General features: G+C 48.4%; 1 protein-coding gene across 2 annotated transcripts in view; it reads left to right on the top strand.

Moving 5' to 3' along the window:
* Nucleotides 1-3,764: 3,764 nt before the first annotated feature.
* LYPD3 (LY6/PLAUR domain containing 3) overlaps nt 3,765-17,887 on the top strand; it is a 31,446-nt gene continuing 17,323 nt past the window's right edge. Inside the window, exons 1-5 of one of the 2 annotated variants that reach the window (XM_007168056.2) lie at nt 3,770-3,940; nt 4,528-4,659; nt 5,428-5,598; nt 5,844-6,005; nt 6,869-7,859. In XM_007168056.2, the coding sequence (XP_007168118.1) occupies nt 3,853-3,940; nt 4,528-4,659; nt 5,428-5,598; nt 5,844-6,005; nt 6,869-7,353 (1,038 nt within the window). In that variant the 5' untranslated portion in view covers nt 3,770-3,852 and the 3' untranslated portion in view covers nt 7,354-7,859. Of the gene's footprint in view, nt 3,941-4,527; nt 4,660-5,427; nt 5,599-5,843; nt 6,006-6,868; nt 7,860-17,887 lie in introns of those variants that run through there. The other variant, XM_057535082.1, reaches the window with a different exon arrangement.

The following is a 17,887-nucleotide window of genomic DNA, read 5'->3' as shown; positions in this document are numbered from 1 at the left end:
AGGATTCCTTAAGGATCCAGATGTGCTCCTGAAACCCCGGAATGCAAACACTCCAACCCCCAGGCCCTTGGGGACCTAAGGTGTTCCTTGGCCTCTACCCCCAGGTGTGAGACATCTGGATTTTTGGATCATTTCATCCCTCAGCCCCTCTGCAAACTGTGTCCCCTTACTGGGGCCAGCTTCACGGGCATGTGACTAATGCAGTTGACAAGTCCCATGTTCAGAAGAGCCCTCTTGGCTTTAATCATCTGTGATTGCCATCTGGAAATTCTTAATTTTGTATTTGAATTTGTGTTTTGTAAGTGAAGTCTGAAGGGCGTGGAGCTTGAGCTGGGGGGATTGGAGCCTCAGCTCAAATGAGGTCCCACACCTGCCATCTCCCACCTCCCCGGAATAGGTTCTGTCTGCCTTCCCCTCCCTGCCTCTGCCCTGTGACTTCTGCCATCCTCCAGCCCCGACAGGGGCCTGAGTGCTCACGGGAAATCCAGGCACTTGTGCCTCCTGGCATCTCAGGTGGGGCACGGCGGCGGGCGGCTGGTGGAAGGGGAACCCAACAACCAGTTTGCTTTAGTTGTGGGTCAGGGTCTCTAGACACCTGTAAGGGTCTGTGCTCACCCCACCAGTATCCCTGTGCCTGAGGGAACGTGACATTAGACACCGTATGGGGTCGAGAGAGATGCAGGAAGAAAGGAAAAGAGCATTTCTACTTTAGTACCTTTCATGACACTCCTTCCTGCCTTTTGAACCAGGTCTCCATATTTTCATTTTGCACTGAGCCCCGCAAATTATGTAGCCAGCCCTGGCCCTGACCCCACCCCCCTTCTCTGACACATTCCAGACAGCACATCCCAGAAGGAGTGCGTCTGAGGCAGGCTGGGAACATCACTGGGCTCAGAGCCTGCCCTTCCCCAGGGGACAGGAAACCCATAGTGGAGATGGCCCCAGGCTTGTCTGAGGCCCTGGCATGAACCCCAGGGCTGGGGACCTGGTGCCCCCACACTGACCCCTCTGTTCATCTCTCTGGGGAACCAATTCTAAACCTCTTTGCAGTGACCCCTGTGGACGGGAGCTGGGGAGAGTCACAGAGTAGGTGTAAGTAGAGGTCCGGTATTTAAACCTCCCTCTGCTCTCTGGTCCTGGGCCAGGTTGCGGGGGGCGGGGGGGTTGGTGTCAGCACCCGGGATTCGGGCAGGCCTGAGCAAGAGGAGACTCTCCACCCTGGGTCCCACTCCCAAGACACCAGATCTTCTGGTCTGGCCAGTTGGGGTTCCTCCCTGAAACTCTCCCACACGGCTGGGACCTGCAGGGCCTCCTGCTCCTGAGTGCACAATAATAATAGAATTGTTACCCTGCCTCACTCCATCCCTCTGGAGACAGGGGGTTTCAGACCTGTTTGGCAAAGGAGGCAGCTAAAGTTCAGAGAGGGAGATGGAGTTGCTTGAGGTCACACAGCAAGAGGATGGCAGAGGCAGGAGTAAAATTTCAGTCTGTCTGACTCCAGACTTGATACTTTGTCCACTGCCTCACTCCACCATGAAAGACTCTCCTTCCTTTATTATAAAACAGACACCTCAGAGGCTCAGAGAGGTGAAGACACTTAAGTGGGGTCACACAGCAAACCATAAGTGAGGCTGGGATTCCAAGGCTGGGAGGCAGGGAAGTAGGGGGAAGTGTTGAATGACTTCACAGTCACTCACTTTCTCTCTCTGAGCTTCAGCATGATGACAAGCAACCCAACCTAGGTGACTGAGGTGCTAGTCATTGTTGGCAATGGGGGTGCCCCATGGGGTCCGGAGAACAGATAAAACCTTTATGAACACAGCCGCTATTTTTCCTGCCATAGGTAAATCTTATCTATGAGTCCGGAGAAACAAAGCAAGGTTAAAGCTGTAGTTTAAATAATAATACAATATAAATAATACATAATATTGGGTTGGCCAAAAAGTTCATTCGGGTTTTTGCACCCTCTTACAGAAAACCCCGAACGAACTTTTTGGCCAACCCAATACAAGCAATCACTTACATTAGCTTATATATGTGGATGCTTAGTCATTCTGTGGTTTGCACAGTGTTCTTGTTTGTTCCTGTGTTCAGACATAGAAGGCAGTAGTCCGGATTGTGTCTCACTCCATCGCAGTCACAGTGTGACCCCATATGTGTTGGTGCAGGGGTGTAACAGAGCACCCAGACATCGCTGTGAGCCACCAGCCAACTCCCAGCCATCAGAGGCTGTTGTTCTCTTACCTGGGAGACTGCCCTGCTCCCTCCCTGGTCTCCTGGTCTTCTCTTGCCCCTTCTACTCTTTTCCTTTTTTACTGAGGCCACAATGGCACTCCTCCCCCGCCCTTTTCTTTTGGTAAGAATAGTGTACATTCAGTGAAATGCATAAATGTAAAATGTACAGCGTACAGCTCGTTGATTCTTAGCATGTTTGTAGTTACATGTGTAACTACCACCCAGATGAAGATAGTAGGGGCTCCTTACTATTACTCCTTTGGGGCAATGCCCTCCCCAAAGTAACCCCTAGTTTGATTTCTATCACCACTGATTAGCTTTGCCTGTTCTAGAACTTCATAGAAATGGAATCACATGGTATCTTTTATTTGTTTAAGGCTTTTTGAGCTCAACATAAAGTTGGGGTTTTTTTTAAGATTTTTTTTTTGATGTGGACCATTTTTAAAGTCTTTATTGAATTTGTTACAATATTGCTTCTGTTTTATGTTTCGGTTTTTTGTTTGTTTGTTTGTTTGTTTGTTTAGCCGCGAGGCATGTGGGATCTTACCTCCCCAACCAGGGATTGAACCCGAACCCCCTGCATTGGAAGGCAAAGTCCTAACCACTGGACTGTCAGGGAACTCCCAACATAAAGGTTTTGAGACTCACGTTGCTATCCAGGCCAGTAGTTGGCCCGTTTTCATTGCTGCATAATTCCCTGGAATTAGTGAATTCATTTCTTGATAAGTTTTTGCATCGTTTGCCAGATCGATAGTTTAAAAAGCAAATCTGATTGTGTCTCGGAGCTGATTTAGACCCCGTAAAACATTCTCCATCTTTCTCAGAATTAATTCAAACCTCTCCTCAGGGCCTGGAATGGGCCCTTTTGCCTCAGTTTCCCCCTCACTCCCCTCACTTTCTGAGCTCCAGGTACACCAGCTCCAGGTACACTGCTCTCATCTCTGCGTTCGAAGGGTCCATGCTGCTTCCAGCCGAGGTCTTTGCACGTGCTGACCCCTCTGCTTTGCAATGTGCTCTGCCCCCATCCCGACCTGCTGCACTGGCTAAACCTCCAAGTCTTTAAGATCGTAAGGCACCTGGATGATTTACATCCTCAGGGATGCTTCATTGACCAGCCCCCACTTTTAGATGCCACACCTCCTTGTGGCTCCCTACACTTTTTCCTTCGTTGTCCTCGCTGTAAATAACAATTTGTATGATTATTTGAGTAATATCTGTCTCCCCCATCAGACTGTGAGCTCTGTGGGGACCAGCACTGGTTCTGTTTAGTCTCCAGCATCACCCGGCCCAAAGCCTGCACTCATTCAACATTTACTGAGCGCTGAGTGTTGAGTAGACCCTCTCTGTGAGCCTTATATCCTCTCCCCACCGCCACAAACACACAGACTTTCTCCTGGGAACTGCCGGGGAACCTTGACTCCCGCCCTTTCCCTCCTTGGCAGCGGTGGATGACGCACCCAGGGGCGGGTGTCGCGCCCCACAGCGGAGGCTGATTTGGCCCGGTTGGGCAAGGCCAGGGTTGCCTGGGGGGAGGTTACTCATCCTGGGCTCACGTAAGAGGGCCCGGGTTGGGAGGCGGCACAACTAGGGGGGAAGCCGACAGAGCAGGACGGAACCATGGACCCCGCCAGGAAAGCAGGCTCCCGGGTAGCGATCTGGACAACGGGCTGGCTGCTGCTGCTGCCTCCGCTGCTGCTTCTAGAAGGTGAGTCTGCTGCCAGAAGGGGGCGGAGGGGATAGAGTGGGAGCTCTAGGGAGGGGGGTTCCCCTACCCCATACAGAGAGGGCTTGTGGGAAGGATCTCCCATCCTGGGCAGAGGGGTTGTGGGAAAGATCATCAGTCTCGGTCGGGGGAGGGGGTGGGCTGCGGGAAGTTTCCCTACCCTGGGCAGAGGGGACTGTGGGAAAATTTCTTCCATCCTAAGCAGACGGGGGCCTGTGGGAAGGGATCCCTCACCGAGCTGACTTGACTGTGGGTAAAATTCTCCCATCCTGAGTGGAGAACTGTAGGAAGGAGTCCCCCCACCCCCCGTCTATGGCAGGGATCCCCCACCTTGGGCAAAAAGGGCTGTGGGAAAGATGCTCCCACTGCAGGCATAGGGCGTTTGAAGGAAAGGGACACAAATGTATCTCCTGGCCTCAGATTTGTGGCGAGGTTTTCCTTATCCCGCCCTGGAAAAGAGTGTGCAATAGGATTGCACTGGGACAGAGGGAGTGGGAAGGACTATTTCTCCTTTGGGGGCGGAGGCTTCAGTAGGGATCGCTCAGTTCTGCCTGCCTCTGTACCCCCAGGAGCGCAGGCCCTGGAGTGTTACAGCTGCGTGCAGAAAGCAGATGACGGATGCTCTCCGCAGAAGACTAAGACGGTGAAGTGCGCGCCAGGCGTGGACGTCTGCACAGAGGTCGTGGGGGCGGTGGAGACTAGTGAGTGGGGCCTCCCAGTCCTTGAGTACTCCTTTACGCTCCTCCATCTGGGCCCCGCCTCCTTATAGTCCCGCCCCTCCCTCTGAATTTGGCCACACACCCTTGAACGCAGCCCCATCCTTCCCTTTCAGCCTGGCGTGGGCCCTTCAACACAACCACGCCATTAGGGCTTAGAGGGATGAGGACGGAGAGTTGCGCATGCGTGGGGTGAACTGGGAGAACCCAGATCTGGGACCTCGTCTCCTTCAGGAGCACACCCTATCCATTTCCCCTGGACCACTGAGATCTCCCTACCCACTTCTGTCCCTGCCAGAATCCTCTCCACCCCAGCCTCCCCCATCCAATGGGGCCCTTGGTGATGGAGATCCCTCTAGAGGTCTTCTCCTAAAATCCCTTGGCTGAGGCTCCGCCCCTCTGACCCGCCCCTGTCTGCGGCCACAGCTCCTAGGAGGCCCCATCCGTCTCTGATCCTGTGCCTTTTTTGTCGGTCTCAGTTCCTTCTGATGCTGCTTTCTGCGGTTCCGACTCCCTGTGGTCGTGCCCCGTCTTAGCTCCACTCTTGGCCCTCCCCCGTCGATTGTGTCCAGTGTCTGTCAGCCTGTCTGTCCCCTCAGACTCCGCTCTTTCAGGTTCCGCCCCTCGGTCTGTTATTGTTTCCCCTCGGATCGGCTCTTTCCGAGGCCCTCGCCCTCCCACCCTGGCCTATCCTCTGGTGCCGGTCTATTCCAGGCCCCGCCCCTCTGACCCGGCCCCCTCCCCTCTCCGCAGTCCACGGGCAATTCTCGGTGGCAGTGCGGGGCTGCGGTTCGGGACTCCCCGGCAAGAATGACCGCGGACTGGACCTTTACGGGATTCTGGCCTTCGTCCAGCTGCAGCAGTGCTCCCAGGACCGCTGCAACGCGCAGCTCGACCTCACCTCGCGAGCGCTCATCCCCGCAGGTCGGTGGGGGCGGGGCCGCAGGCCCAGGGGCGGAGCCATGTCTGGGCTGAGCGGCTAGGGGCGGTCACAAGGGGAAGGCGGGAGAACTCCTCAGCGGCTGGGGGCGGGGCCACGCCCTGGGGCGGGGTTAGAGGCTGAGCTGAGTGTCCGTCGAGGGGCGGAGACGTGGGCTGGAGGGACGCGGAGCAGGGCCGTGCTTCCTGAACCCTCTCGACCCCTTCCTTCCTCCCCGCCCCCCTCGCAGGCAATGAGAGTGACTACGAGCCTAACGGGGCCGAGTGCTACAGCTGCGTGGGGCTGAGCCGCAAGGAGTGCCAGGGTACGGCGCCGCCCGTCGTGAGGTGCTACAACGCCAGCGACCACGTCTACAGGGGCTGTTTCGACGGCAACGTCACCTTGACGGCAGGTGAGCAAGCTCGAAGCACCGGGCCTTCACGGGTTGTGGTAGCCTTTCTGAGGCCTCATGGGTGGTAGGTAGCCCTTTACCCAAAGGGTTCCCCCACCTCAGCGCATTCAGGGAACTGAAGGCCTAAGTTCGTGGCTTGTCCTAGAGCATCATGAAAAATGCAGTCCTATTCCCAGTATAGCACGGGAATAGGAATGCTTTTGTCCTAGAGTTTTTGGGGAAATACAGTTTTCATAGAGGCCTGCCAGGTGCAGAATGGGAGAATGTGCAATGGGAAATGTATTTAAGCCTCCAAGCTTCTGCCCAGGCATCGTGGGGAGTGTAGTTCTGACTCCTGAAAATTCAAGGGTTAGTGTCCCCACTTGTCCCAAAGTATTAGGAGAGATGTAGTTCAGCCTCCTGGCCTCTGCTTCAGGGAACCATGGGAGATGCTCTTCAAATTACATTCTCTGCCAGGTGTATTATGGCAGATGTAGTTCTGACTCTAAGACTGAATTTTGGTGGGGGTGGTGTGAGGGGTGGGGGGAGAGAGAGGGAGGCAATGGTCTTCTGCTCTTTCCTCGTGTGAGAGGTGTTGTATCCCAGTTCAAACCTTTCTTTCCAAGGCATTGTGGGACTTGTAGTTCATTCTACACATTTTTCCTCTCAAAGTACTATGGGAAATGTGGTCCACCGTGTGCCAAAGACAGTGGGACAGTGTTTCTCAAAGTGGGGCCCGAATTGAGACTTTGGGATTAATGGATGCAGAGTCCTTCTTTCCCCTGTTTTGGGTCTTCTTGCTCTTGTCTTGCCCCTAAGTTTCATTCTGGCTGTGCGTACCCCCTCCCTCCAACCACGAACCTACCTGTGTCTCCCTCCTGCAGCTAATGTGACTGTATCCTTGCCTGTCCGGGGCTGCGTCCAGGATGAGTCCTGCACCCGGGATTCGGCGACAGGCCCAGGGTTCACGCTCAGCGGCTCCTGCTGCCAGGGGTCCCGCTGTAACTCGGACCTCCGCAACAAGACCTATTTCTCCCCTCGATTCCCGCCCCTTGTCCTGCTGCCCCGTCCTCCGTCCACCACTCTGGCTGCAAACAAGTCTGTCAGTACTTCTGCCCCAGCCCTGTCCTCCACTTTCACCACCAAACCCACCCCAGCCCCAACCAGCCAGACTTCTCCAAAAGAGGTCGAACCTGAGACCTCCCAGGAGGAGGTATCTACCTCGGCTGGAGGTGCTAGTGGCCACCAAGACCGTAGAAATATTGGGCAGTACCCCACAAAAGATGGAGCCTACAATAAAGGCTCTGCAGCTCCTTCAGTGGGGTGGGTGGCTCTTCTGTTGGCTGTGGCTGCTGGCACCTTACTATGAACTTCTCTACTTCTTGCCCTACTTCCTTGGCCATGGGTACCCTCACTTCCCATTACTCCCTCTTCCACCACTGGACTGGGCTGGCCCAGCCCCTGTTCTCCCTAGCTTTTGCTGCACTGGTTTGCAGCTTTGGGACAGAAAGTTACCGTTGTATATATCCTGCCAGGGTGTTCCAGCTTTTTGAGGGCAGCAACTGTATCCCCCTCACCTTTGTCTCCCCCTGGTCCCCTCCTGGTGCCTAGGTCAGAGGGTAGTCAGAGCTGTCCCAGGGAAGGTGGGAGAGACAGTGATAAGCTTCCTATTCGCTTTCTCACAGTCAACCTGGAATAGGAGAGATGGGGTCTGAGGGCTCTGCCTCCTGCCCCTGAATCTTTGTGGGAATCATTTTTTGGCATCTTTGTCTTCTTTTCTAGACTGTGAGCTCCTCAAGGGCAGGGACCGTGCCTTACGCCTCAGTGTGGTCAATGTCTGGCACATAAGGCTTCAATAAAAGTTTAATTACTTTGTATAGTGTTTTAAAGGAGTTATTTCTACCTCATTGCTGACCTACCTCAGTATAACCTACCTGAGATATTTCTACCTCCTGAAGCTGAGCTAGGGTGGAAGTGCCAAGACTGAAATGGAGAAACTGAGATCCGGAGTCGCAGCCCTGGGGGACGTTGGTTTTGAACACTTTTCACCTCCTGAGGTTTAGCCGTGCTTATGGGTGATCCCACTGGTGAGGGGGAGACCGGGTGAGACCACTGAGCAGTGTGGAGGGGTGAATGGTACTCTTAGCAATATTTGGGAGCAGAGGGGAGCTTTGTTTCACAGGTTTGTACATGGTCCTCAGGCCCCACCAACTTTGCCATCTGGTTTTTTTTCTTTTAAATAAATGTTTTTATTTATTTTTGGCTGTGTTGGGTTTTCGTTGCTGCACGCAGGCTTTCTCTAGTTGCGGTGAGCGGGGGCTACTCTTCGCTGCAGTGCACGGGCTTCTCACTGCGGTGGCTCCTCTTGTTGCGGAGCACGGTCTCTAGGCGCACGGGCTTAAGTAGTCGTGGCCCGTGGGCTCAGTAGTTGTGGCTCACAGGCTCGAGAGCGCAGGCTCAGTAGTTGTAGCGCACAGGCTCAGTTGCTCCGCGGCATGTGGGATCTTCCCCGACCAGGGCTTGAACCCGTGTCCCCTGCATTGGCAGGCAGATTCTTAACCACTGCGCCACCAGGACCCCTCATCTATCTGGTTTCTTAAGAATCATTGTACAGCACGGGGAATATAGCCAATTTTTTTTAGTAACTGTAAATGGAAAGTAACCTTAAAAAATTGTATATAAAAAAATAGCCTAGCTTAATGATGAAAAAAAAAAAAAGGAATCATTCGGTGGCTTGGCCCCGGCGTCCCACCTGTCCAAAGGGCTTGCGGGTGCCGCTGTCCGTTTTTGCTTCCTCTTGGGGACTTCGGGCCTGAGTCCCACCACCATCTCCTCCAATCAGATGAAAGCTTGGGCGCCCAGGGAGGAAAAGCCTGGCTTGGGAAGACCCTGGCAGGCTTCGGGACTGCTTGATGGAGGGGAACCAGGTGTACAGAATGGTGAGATAATAATAGTAATACTGGGAATTCGCTGGTGGTCCAGTGGTTAGGACTCCCCGCTTTCACTGCTGTGGCCTGGGTTCGATCCCTGGTCCGGGAAATACAATCCTGGAAGCCACGTGGCATGGCCAAAAAATAATAATAATAATACTGCTGATATTTCCATTCATAATAGGGAGTAGTGTGAGTTAATAATAAAATAACAGTAAATAGTGATTATAGTAACAAAATAGGGAATAAGATCCTGAGCAACAAACAATATAAGTATCAGTAATAGTAACTATAGTTACGGGAATGTTAGTCATTTAAGAGTCTTACCAGATGACAGGCTTGGGCTAAGGATGTTTGCATCCATCATCTCACTTGATTTTCCATATAAATTCTCAGATGGGATGATTGGGAAAACGCAGGCTCAGAACGGTAAAGTAATTTAACCCACAGCACATATATATTTATTATGTGCCAGATACTGGTTTAAATGCTGTACTTGGATTAACATATTTAATCTACACAACCATCCTATGAGTTAAGTATTAATCATCTGCTTTTTATAAAGATGAGGAAACCAGGCCCAGAGAGGTTGAGTAACTTGCCTCGGGTCACCCAGCTAATAAGCAACGGAGTCCAAATTGGAACCCAGGCAGACCGGCCTTATGGAGCATGAACAAGAGGGCTGTAACTTTTCCCTCAGCTTAACTAAACTTTAGATAGACTTGTTCCTGCCTCTAAAGCGCTGTCCTCCCTCTCACCCTGGTCCCTTACAGAATCCAGATGGCCTAACCACAGATGCCCCAGACCTCCTGTTTCTTAGAGCATTTACTTTAGAAAACTTGTCATTGTAAATTCTTTCTCTGCTCTTCTGAGATGTATATAAATCTGTTTAAAAGACTCTTGCCAGTTTTGCAACCCAGGAAATGTATTTCACAAGGACCTGGGAACTATCTCTTTGAAATATAAACATCCAAGGAGATAGCACCTCTATCTCCCAGTTTCCCTAGAAGCCTGACTTCAGTGGGGACCTTTCTCCAACTTGTGAAACTACCCCTTGTCCAGAAGATGCAGGAAAGTTTCCTTTTCCTTTGGGTGAAGCCAATTCACAAACAGATGACCTACTACCCTCAACCCCCACCCCAGTTCTTTTTTTTTTTTTAATTTATTTAATTTATTTATTTTTGGCTGCGTTGGGTCTTCGTTGCTGTGCATGGGCTTTCTCGTTGTGGCGAGCGGGGGCTACTCTTCATTGCGGTGCACCGGCTTCTCATTATGGTGGCTTCTCTTGCTGCGGAGCACGGGCTCTAGGTGCACGGGCGTCAGTAGCTGTGGCACGCAGGCTCAGCAGCTGTGGCTCACAGGCTGTAGAGCGCAGGCTCAGTAGCTGTGGTGCATGGGCTTAGCTGCTCCGCGGCATATGGGATCCTCCCAGACCAGGGCTCGAACCCGTGTCCCCTGTATTGGCAGGCGGATTCTTAACCACTGCGCCACCAGGGAAGCCCCCCACCCCAGTTCTTAAAAACCCAACTGCCTTGTGTTTCAGCTGAGTTGAGTTCAGACTGAGTTCTGGCCTCTATCTCTTTCTGGAATACTTTGAATGAAGACTTCTTGCCTGTCCGACTTGTCCCATGCACTTTTTGCTTTGACAAGCAGGACCTGCTAACCAGCATGTTAACACTCTTTAGCGGTAACTCTGAGTCTGTTTTTTTGCCATCTTGGTGGTGTAAGTCAGAGGACTCCTGGGTTTCTGAGGGTGTTGAGGCTGGAAATCCTCCTTTTATCACCTGTCACTCCGTGCGGGTGTTTTCTCATCTTTGGAGGAAGTGCCAAAGTGGGGAAGCAGGTGATGAAGGATGATATTTTTTGGAAAGTAAAATCAGCTCTTACACAGATACAAGATGAACACGTGTCAAAGATGTCATTTCACTCATTTATGAATGAGGGGACCCATCCAATGTTACAACCAGTTCAAAGGAGAATTCCAAGCACACACGCAGGTAGGAGATCAGGAATGCTGAAATAAATTTATGAGCGGATGTTGAACCCGTCAATAACCAGAGGGAAATAATCAACTGTATTCCGCCAGACCGGAATCTTTTGCATTGCTCTCAGTTTACCATCGGTTTAGTATTACTATTATAGTTTAAGACAGTGAAAGGTGGAGCTAACCCAGAAGGGCGTGCTAGACAGGACACCCAGTAATCCCTTCTGCCCATTAGAAAGGCTTTTACCTCTGGAAGCCCCCGGTGTGTTGTGAAGGCCCCGACACAGTCTGTTCTGACACGGCGCCCTGTGAGTTGGGGTAGGGCATTTTGCAAGCACAGATGAGGGACAGAGGAAAGATGCCTTCCAGGTGTGGGTCCCATATTGCTGGTGGTACCCCTCTCACCTCCACATCCATGTAACTGCCTGGTGTTGTCCATTTCAGAGACTGTGTGAGTTTCCTCGGACTGCGGTAGCAAAGTATCACAAACTGGGTGGCTTAAGACATCAGAAATTTATTGACTCATCGTTCAGGAGGCCGGAAGTCCAAAATCAAGTTGTTGGTGGGGCCATACTCCCTTCAAAGCCTCTAGGGGAGAACCCTGTCTTGCCGCTTCCAGCTTCTGGTAGCCCCAGGCGTTCCTTGGCTGCTTCTTCAATCTCCAGTCTCCGCCTCCGTCTTCACATGGGAGCTCTTCCTGTCTGTGTCCAAATTTCCCTCTTTTTCTGAGGTCATATTAGATATTAGTCATCTTAAGTTGATAAAATCTGCAAAGACCTTATTGCCAAATAAGGTCACATTCATAGGTCCTGGGGGGTTGGGACTTCAACATACCTTTTTTGAGGGGGGCACAGTTTCCCTCATAACAAAGACACAGTGTAGAATAGAGATTCAGAGGCCAGGCTTGTGTCAGACATGTTTAAATCTCAGCTATGTAACTACTCTATACCTTGTTTTATTCTGAGTGAAACTGAGCTGGGAAATTCTCTCGAAGTCCCAGTTTCCTTATCTCTTAATTGGGGATAATAGTTCCTGCCTTTAGGACTCTTGTGAGACTTGAACTTGATAATGTAAGTCAAGTACAGTGCCTGGCATATAGTAAGTGCTCAAAATATAGGGAACCAGCAAGATAGTACAGTTAATTCAAAAGCTTATAGATGAGATGAAGTATATTTAGTCATCGAAAGAAAGAATGCTGAAATAAGATTGAAAACTGAGATTCAAAATGAATTCTTGTCTTACAGGGTGATAAAACCTTAATTTCTGGGGCTTTATTGTTTACTGGGCAGAAATCATTCCATCAGAAGGCATTTGCCTCTTTACCAGACAAAAACCATTTGCAACTTACCAATCTTCTTATCATTTGCAAAGTTAATATCTAAAATTTATAGAGTTTGGGCCCTAATCAATAATAAATAGTAAGACATATGCCTGTTACCCCCAGAGAATCAGATAATCCCTGAGTGGGCCTGTTATATGTGGTTCCCCTTTTATCTTATTTCTAAGTTTTAGATCATCATGGCCTAAAAGAAGTATATTGCAAAACATTTAAATTACATATGTAATTAAAATTTTTCTAGTGTTCACATTAAACAGGTAAAAAGAGAAGAAGCAATGAATTTTAATAATATATTTTAATGCAAGTATTATCATTTAAATATATAGTCAGTATGAAAGCATTATTCATGAGATATTTTGGGGGGAGTTGTACTAAGTCTCTGGCGTCCCATGTGTATTTTATGCTTATATTACATTTCAATTCACAATAGTCACGTCTCAAGTGCTCAATATCTAAAGCATTAGAACTTTGTATAAATGGAAATATACTGTATACTGTACTCTTTTGTGTAAGGCTTCTTTCACTCAACGGAATGCGGTGGCGTTTTTGATAAACTTATTTATTTATTTATTATTTAATTTTGGCTGTGTTGGGTCTTCGTTGGTGTGCACGGGCTTTCTGTAGTTGCTGTGTGGGGGGGCTACTCTTTGTTGCGGTGCGCAGGGTTCTCATTGTGGTGGCTTCTCTTGTTGTGGAGCACGGGCTCTAGGCGTGGGCTTCAGTAGTTGTGGCTCATGGGCTTCAGTAGTTGTGGCTCGCGGACTCTAGAGCGCAGGCTCAGTAGTTGTGGTGCACAAACTTAGTTGCTCCGCGGCATGTGAGATCATCCTGGACCAGGGCTTGAACCTGTGTCCCCTGCACTGGCAGGCGGATTCTTAACCACTGCACCGCCAGGGAAGTCCTGGAATGTGGTATTATCCCAGTTTGTTTATTCATTCTTCTATTGATGGACACCTGTTTCCAGTTTGGGGCTATCATGAATAAAGCTGGTATGACTATTCTTGTATACTTGTTTTTATGAACATAGGCTTTCATTGCATAAATACTAGGAGTGGAATTGCTATGTCGAAGAATGGGGGAATATTTAGTTTAATAAGAAACTAGCAGACTCTTTTCAAAATTGGTTATCCTATTTCACTGTCCTACAGAGTGTCCTACACTCTGTGTGGTCATCAACATACTGTGTTGTCAGTAGGTCTTTTTTTTTTTAAGTTGTATTTATTTATTTATTAGAATTTTTAAAATTAATTTATTTATTTTTGGCTGCATTGGGTCTTCGTTGCTGGCATGGGCTTTCTCTAGTTGCGGCGAGCGGGGGCTACTCTTCGTTGCGGTGCACGGGCTTCTCATTGCAGTGGCTTCTCTTGTCGCGGAGCATGGGCTCTAGGCGCGCGGGCTTCAGTAGTTGTGGCATGCGGTCTCAGTAGTTGTGGCTCGCGGGCTTAGTTGCTCCTCGGCATGTGGGATCTTCCCGGACCAGGGCTTGAACCCGTGTCCCCTGCATTGGCAGGCAAATTCTTCACCACCGCGCCAGCAGGGAAGTCCCAGTAGGTCTTTTAAATTTTATCCATTCTGGTAGGTGTGTTGTGGTACCTACTTGTGGTTTTAATATGCATTTCCCTGAAGTCTAATCTTTTTTGTTTTGTCTTTTTTTTTTGGCCATGCTCCACGGCCTGCGGGACCTTAGTTCCCTCCACGGCCTGCGGGACCTTAGTTCCCTGATCAGGGATGGAACTCACGCCCCCTGCAGTGGAAGCACGGAGTCTTAACCACTGGACCACCAGGGAAGTCCCTAATCATTCGGAGTAATTTTTCACTAGTGTGGTATCCAGTGGGATAATGGGAGGAGCTTTGTGGAGCATTGAGAAGGGATGAAATAGGAAAGCAGGCAAGTATATGGACCCAAAAAGTCTAGGCTGATTTCTAGGCAGAATTAAGGACTCACTGGAGGTTATATACCACTAATTTAAAGTCAGACTTTTCAGCAGGGTTGTGTGATTTTCCTCCAGTGTCAGAGGGAAATCAAAATGGAGTTGGTATCGCTAAGAGAGCTCTCTGGAGCCAGGAGGACATTAAGGAAGTGTGACTTATGCACATCTCAGCCTGGGTGAAATCTGATCTTTTGATCACCTGCCAGAAACTCAAGATACTTATCAGACCCTACCCTAAAATGACTCGTGACAGTCTATCTACTTATTGGAGCCCTACCCTAAAACACCTTGTGATTCCTTAAGGACAAATATTTTCTCTCATTAGAGTGCATCACAATTCTCACCAGGCAACTTTTTTTTAAATTAATTAATTAATTAATTTCCTTTTGGCTGCATTGGGTCTTCATTGCTGCGCATGGACTTTCTCTAGTTGCAGCAAGCGGGGGCTGCTCTTCTTGCGGTGCGTGGGCTTCTAATTGCGGTGGCTTTCTTGTTGCGGAACACGGGCTCTAGGTGTGTGGGCTCAGTAGTTGTGGCTCACGGGCTCCAGAGCTCAGTCTCAGTAGTGGCGCAGGGACTTAGTTGCTCCGCGGCATGTGGGATCTTCCCGGACCAGGGCTCGAACCCGTGTCCCTTGCATTGGCAGGCGGATTCTTAACCACTGCACCACCAGGGAAGTCCCTCACCAGGCAACTTTTAACAGCCTCGTGGCTTTTTGTCTTTATGAGCCCCTGACTTTTTCTCTTCCTTGGAACACTCATTTGGGGTTACCTGAATCTGTGTCTCCCAAATTGCCATGCTTAAGACCCCAAATAAACTTTTCTTATTTGCAGCCTCCTGCATTCTTGTTTTTTTGGTTGACACCAGCTCTGGTCACTTACATCACTCTGGTACAAGCATTGAGTGGGTAGAAAGTTGGATACTGGCAGATTGCCTTTCTAATAGGGCAAAGCCAGGAACTTGAGAGCATATTGCAAAAAGTGTGATTACAATGATGAAGAGTGGAATTTAAGGTTGGAAGTTGGAAGGACCTGAGTGATATGACAGACAATTCATTCATTTATTCATTTGTTTAACACATTTTCATTTAATACTTACTATGGGTCAGGCATCATGCTGAGTGATGGGGATATGGCTTTGAACAAGAAGTCATGGTTTATCTGAAAAAGAATATATATATGTGTGTATCTGAATCACTTTGCTGCACACCTGAAACTATCACAACACTGTAAATCAACTATGCTCCAATTTAAGAAAAAGAATGCCAGAATAAATCCAAACGTGTGTGTGTATATATATTATATATATAAATAAATAAAATATATATTATACATAAAAAAATATATATATATATATGGGTATTCCCTGGTGGTCCAGTGGTTAGGGCTCTGCGCTCTCACTGCTCAGTGCCCAGGTCTGATTACTGATCGGGGAACTAGGATCCCACAAGCCATGTGGCGTGGCCAAAAAAAAAAAAAAAGTCATGGTTCTGGCCCCCATAAGGAGACAATATGGTTGAGTGGTTAAGAGCTTGGATTCTGGAACCACACTGCTTGCATTCAAATCTTGGTCCTGCCAGCTATCATCAGGATAACTTGGGCAAGTTATTCAACTTCTCTGTGCCTCAGTTTCTCCATCTTTAAAACAGAAGTGAGCTAGAAATAAGGACATACTCAAAGAATGATGCGGGTGTGTCAGAAGGACACAGGAAGACATCTTAAAGAGGCTTCCTATGACCAAATCTGGAACAAGTTGAACCTCAGATTAAATAATAATAGTAAAGGATTATAACCCATTGAATAAAACAAGAATCCGTGACTACAAACTGATAGAAAATCAATGAAAATAAATAAAAAGGAGAGAAAGCGCATTCTTAGAGTAAAAAAATTAATGAATGATGTAGAAGGAATGATGGAATCAAAACATCACCATTTGGCAACCTTTATAATGATAATTAATTCAGGCAAGATTCAGTCGTAGATGCTGTGATATTGTGATTTATAATAAGAAACATATTTGGTCTTCATCCTGGTTTCTGGCACAGAGCTCCTAAAGCCCTTGGAAATTTCCTAAGTGATGAGAGTGATAAAGGTGTCTTGATACTGATAACAAACCCCTTTCAACCACACCTGAGTTTATGCTTATGAGGTGACTTTTGGAAAACACCTAAGGATGGGGGATGGTTGCCTGGGGGATCAACCATGTAATTAGAGGGTTGGAATTTTCAGCCACCCCCCAAGCCCCACCTCCCATGAGGGGAGAGGGGATGGACGTTGAAATCAATCACCAGTGGCCAATGATTTAATCAATGGTGTCTCTGTAATGAAGCCTCCACCAAAACCCCCAAAAGTCTCCACCAAAACCCCCAAAAAGATGGGGTTCAGAGAGCTTCCGGATTGGTGAACACATGGAGGTACTGGGAGGGTGGCACATCTGGAAGCTCCCCACCCCCTCCCGGTACCTTGCCCTGTGCATCTCCTCCATCTAGCTGTTTCTGAGTTACATCTTTTTGTAATAAACCAGTAATCCAGTAAGTACAATGTCTCTCTGAGTTCTTTGAATTGCTCAAGCAAATTAATCAACAGAGCGGGTTGTGGGAACCTCTGAGCTATAGCCGGTCAGTCAGAAGCACAGGTGACAAACTGGACTTGTGATTGGCATCTGCAGGTGGGGGGCAGGGGTAGGACTGAGCCTATAACCTGTGGAATCTGACGCTATCTCCCAGTAGATAGTGTCAGAATTAAGTTAATTGCTTGGTGGTGTTGGAGAGAACATACATCCATACAAGTTAAAACTAGTGGGTTCAAGTTTGAGGAGTAACAGGATATTTCCCTGGTCACAAATCATCTCCCCACAAGATACTTATTAATTACACAGGGGGAAATAGTGACAAAAATAGGAAAAACCTGGCAGCCACCACTTTCACTAAGTGATCAAAGTTAACATCAGTAGTAAGGGGGCAAACAGACATCACGGGCCTCTTGATATGATGTGCTGAGAAAGGACACAGCATCGCTTCCGTGGTCTTGGGCAAAATGTGCACAATCTGAATCTAATCATGTGGAAACATCAGCTAAGCCCAAACGGAGGGACATTCTACAAAGTAACCGGCCTCTGCTCGACAAAAATATCGCTGCCATGGAACACAAAGAATGATGGAGGCTCTGTTACAGAAGAAAGGAGATTTAAAGAGACTTGGAAACCGAATGCACTGCATGAACAAGTATTTTCTTTTGCTACAAGAGACATTACTTAAGCAGTTGACAAAAATCTCAAGAAGGTCCAGAAACTAGACAATTTACGTTTGATGTTAATTTCCTGATTTACATAAATGTACAGTGATTATGGAAGAGAATGTCTTTGTTCTTAGGAAATACACACTGATGTATAATTTAGAGGGAGAGTGGTCACCTGCCTGCCTCTTACTCTCAAACTGTTCAGGAGAGAAAAAATATTTCTATAGAGATAGAAAAAAATGTGGTAAAATGTTAACTTTGGGGAATGTGGTTGAAGGGTATATAGGAATTCTTTGTGTCATTTTTGCAACTTCTCAATAAGACTGAAATTATGTCAAACACTTCAAAAAGAAAAATAACAGAAACTAGTAATATTATACTAGGCTAAAAGTAAATGAATAATAACATACCTGCCTCATAGAGTAGTTGTGAGGATTAAAAGGAGCATATATATCTATATCTATATCTCTCAGGACAGTACCT

Source organism: Balaenoptera acutorostrata, chromosome 19, assembly GCF_949987535.1.
Source record: "Balaenoptera acutorostrata chromosome 19, mBalAcu1.1, whole genome shotgun sequence".
Lineage (NCBI taxonomy): Eukaryota > Metazoa > Chordata > Mammalia > Artiodactyla > Balaenopteridae > Balaenoptera > Balaenoptera acutorostrata.
The sequence above is the reverse complement of the archived record's forward strand: the minus strand, read 5'-3'. Positions and strand labels throughout refer to the sequence as shown.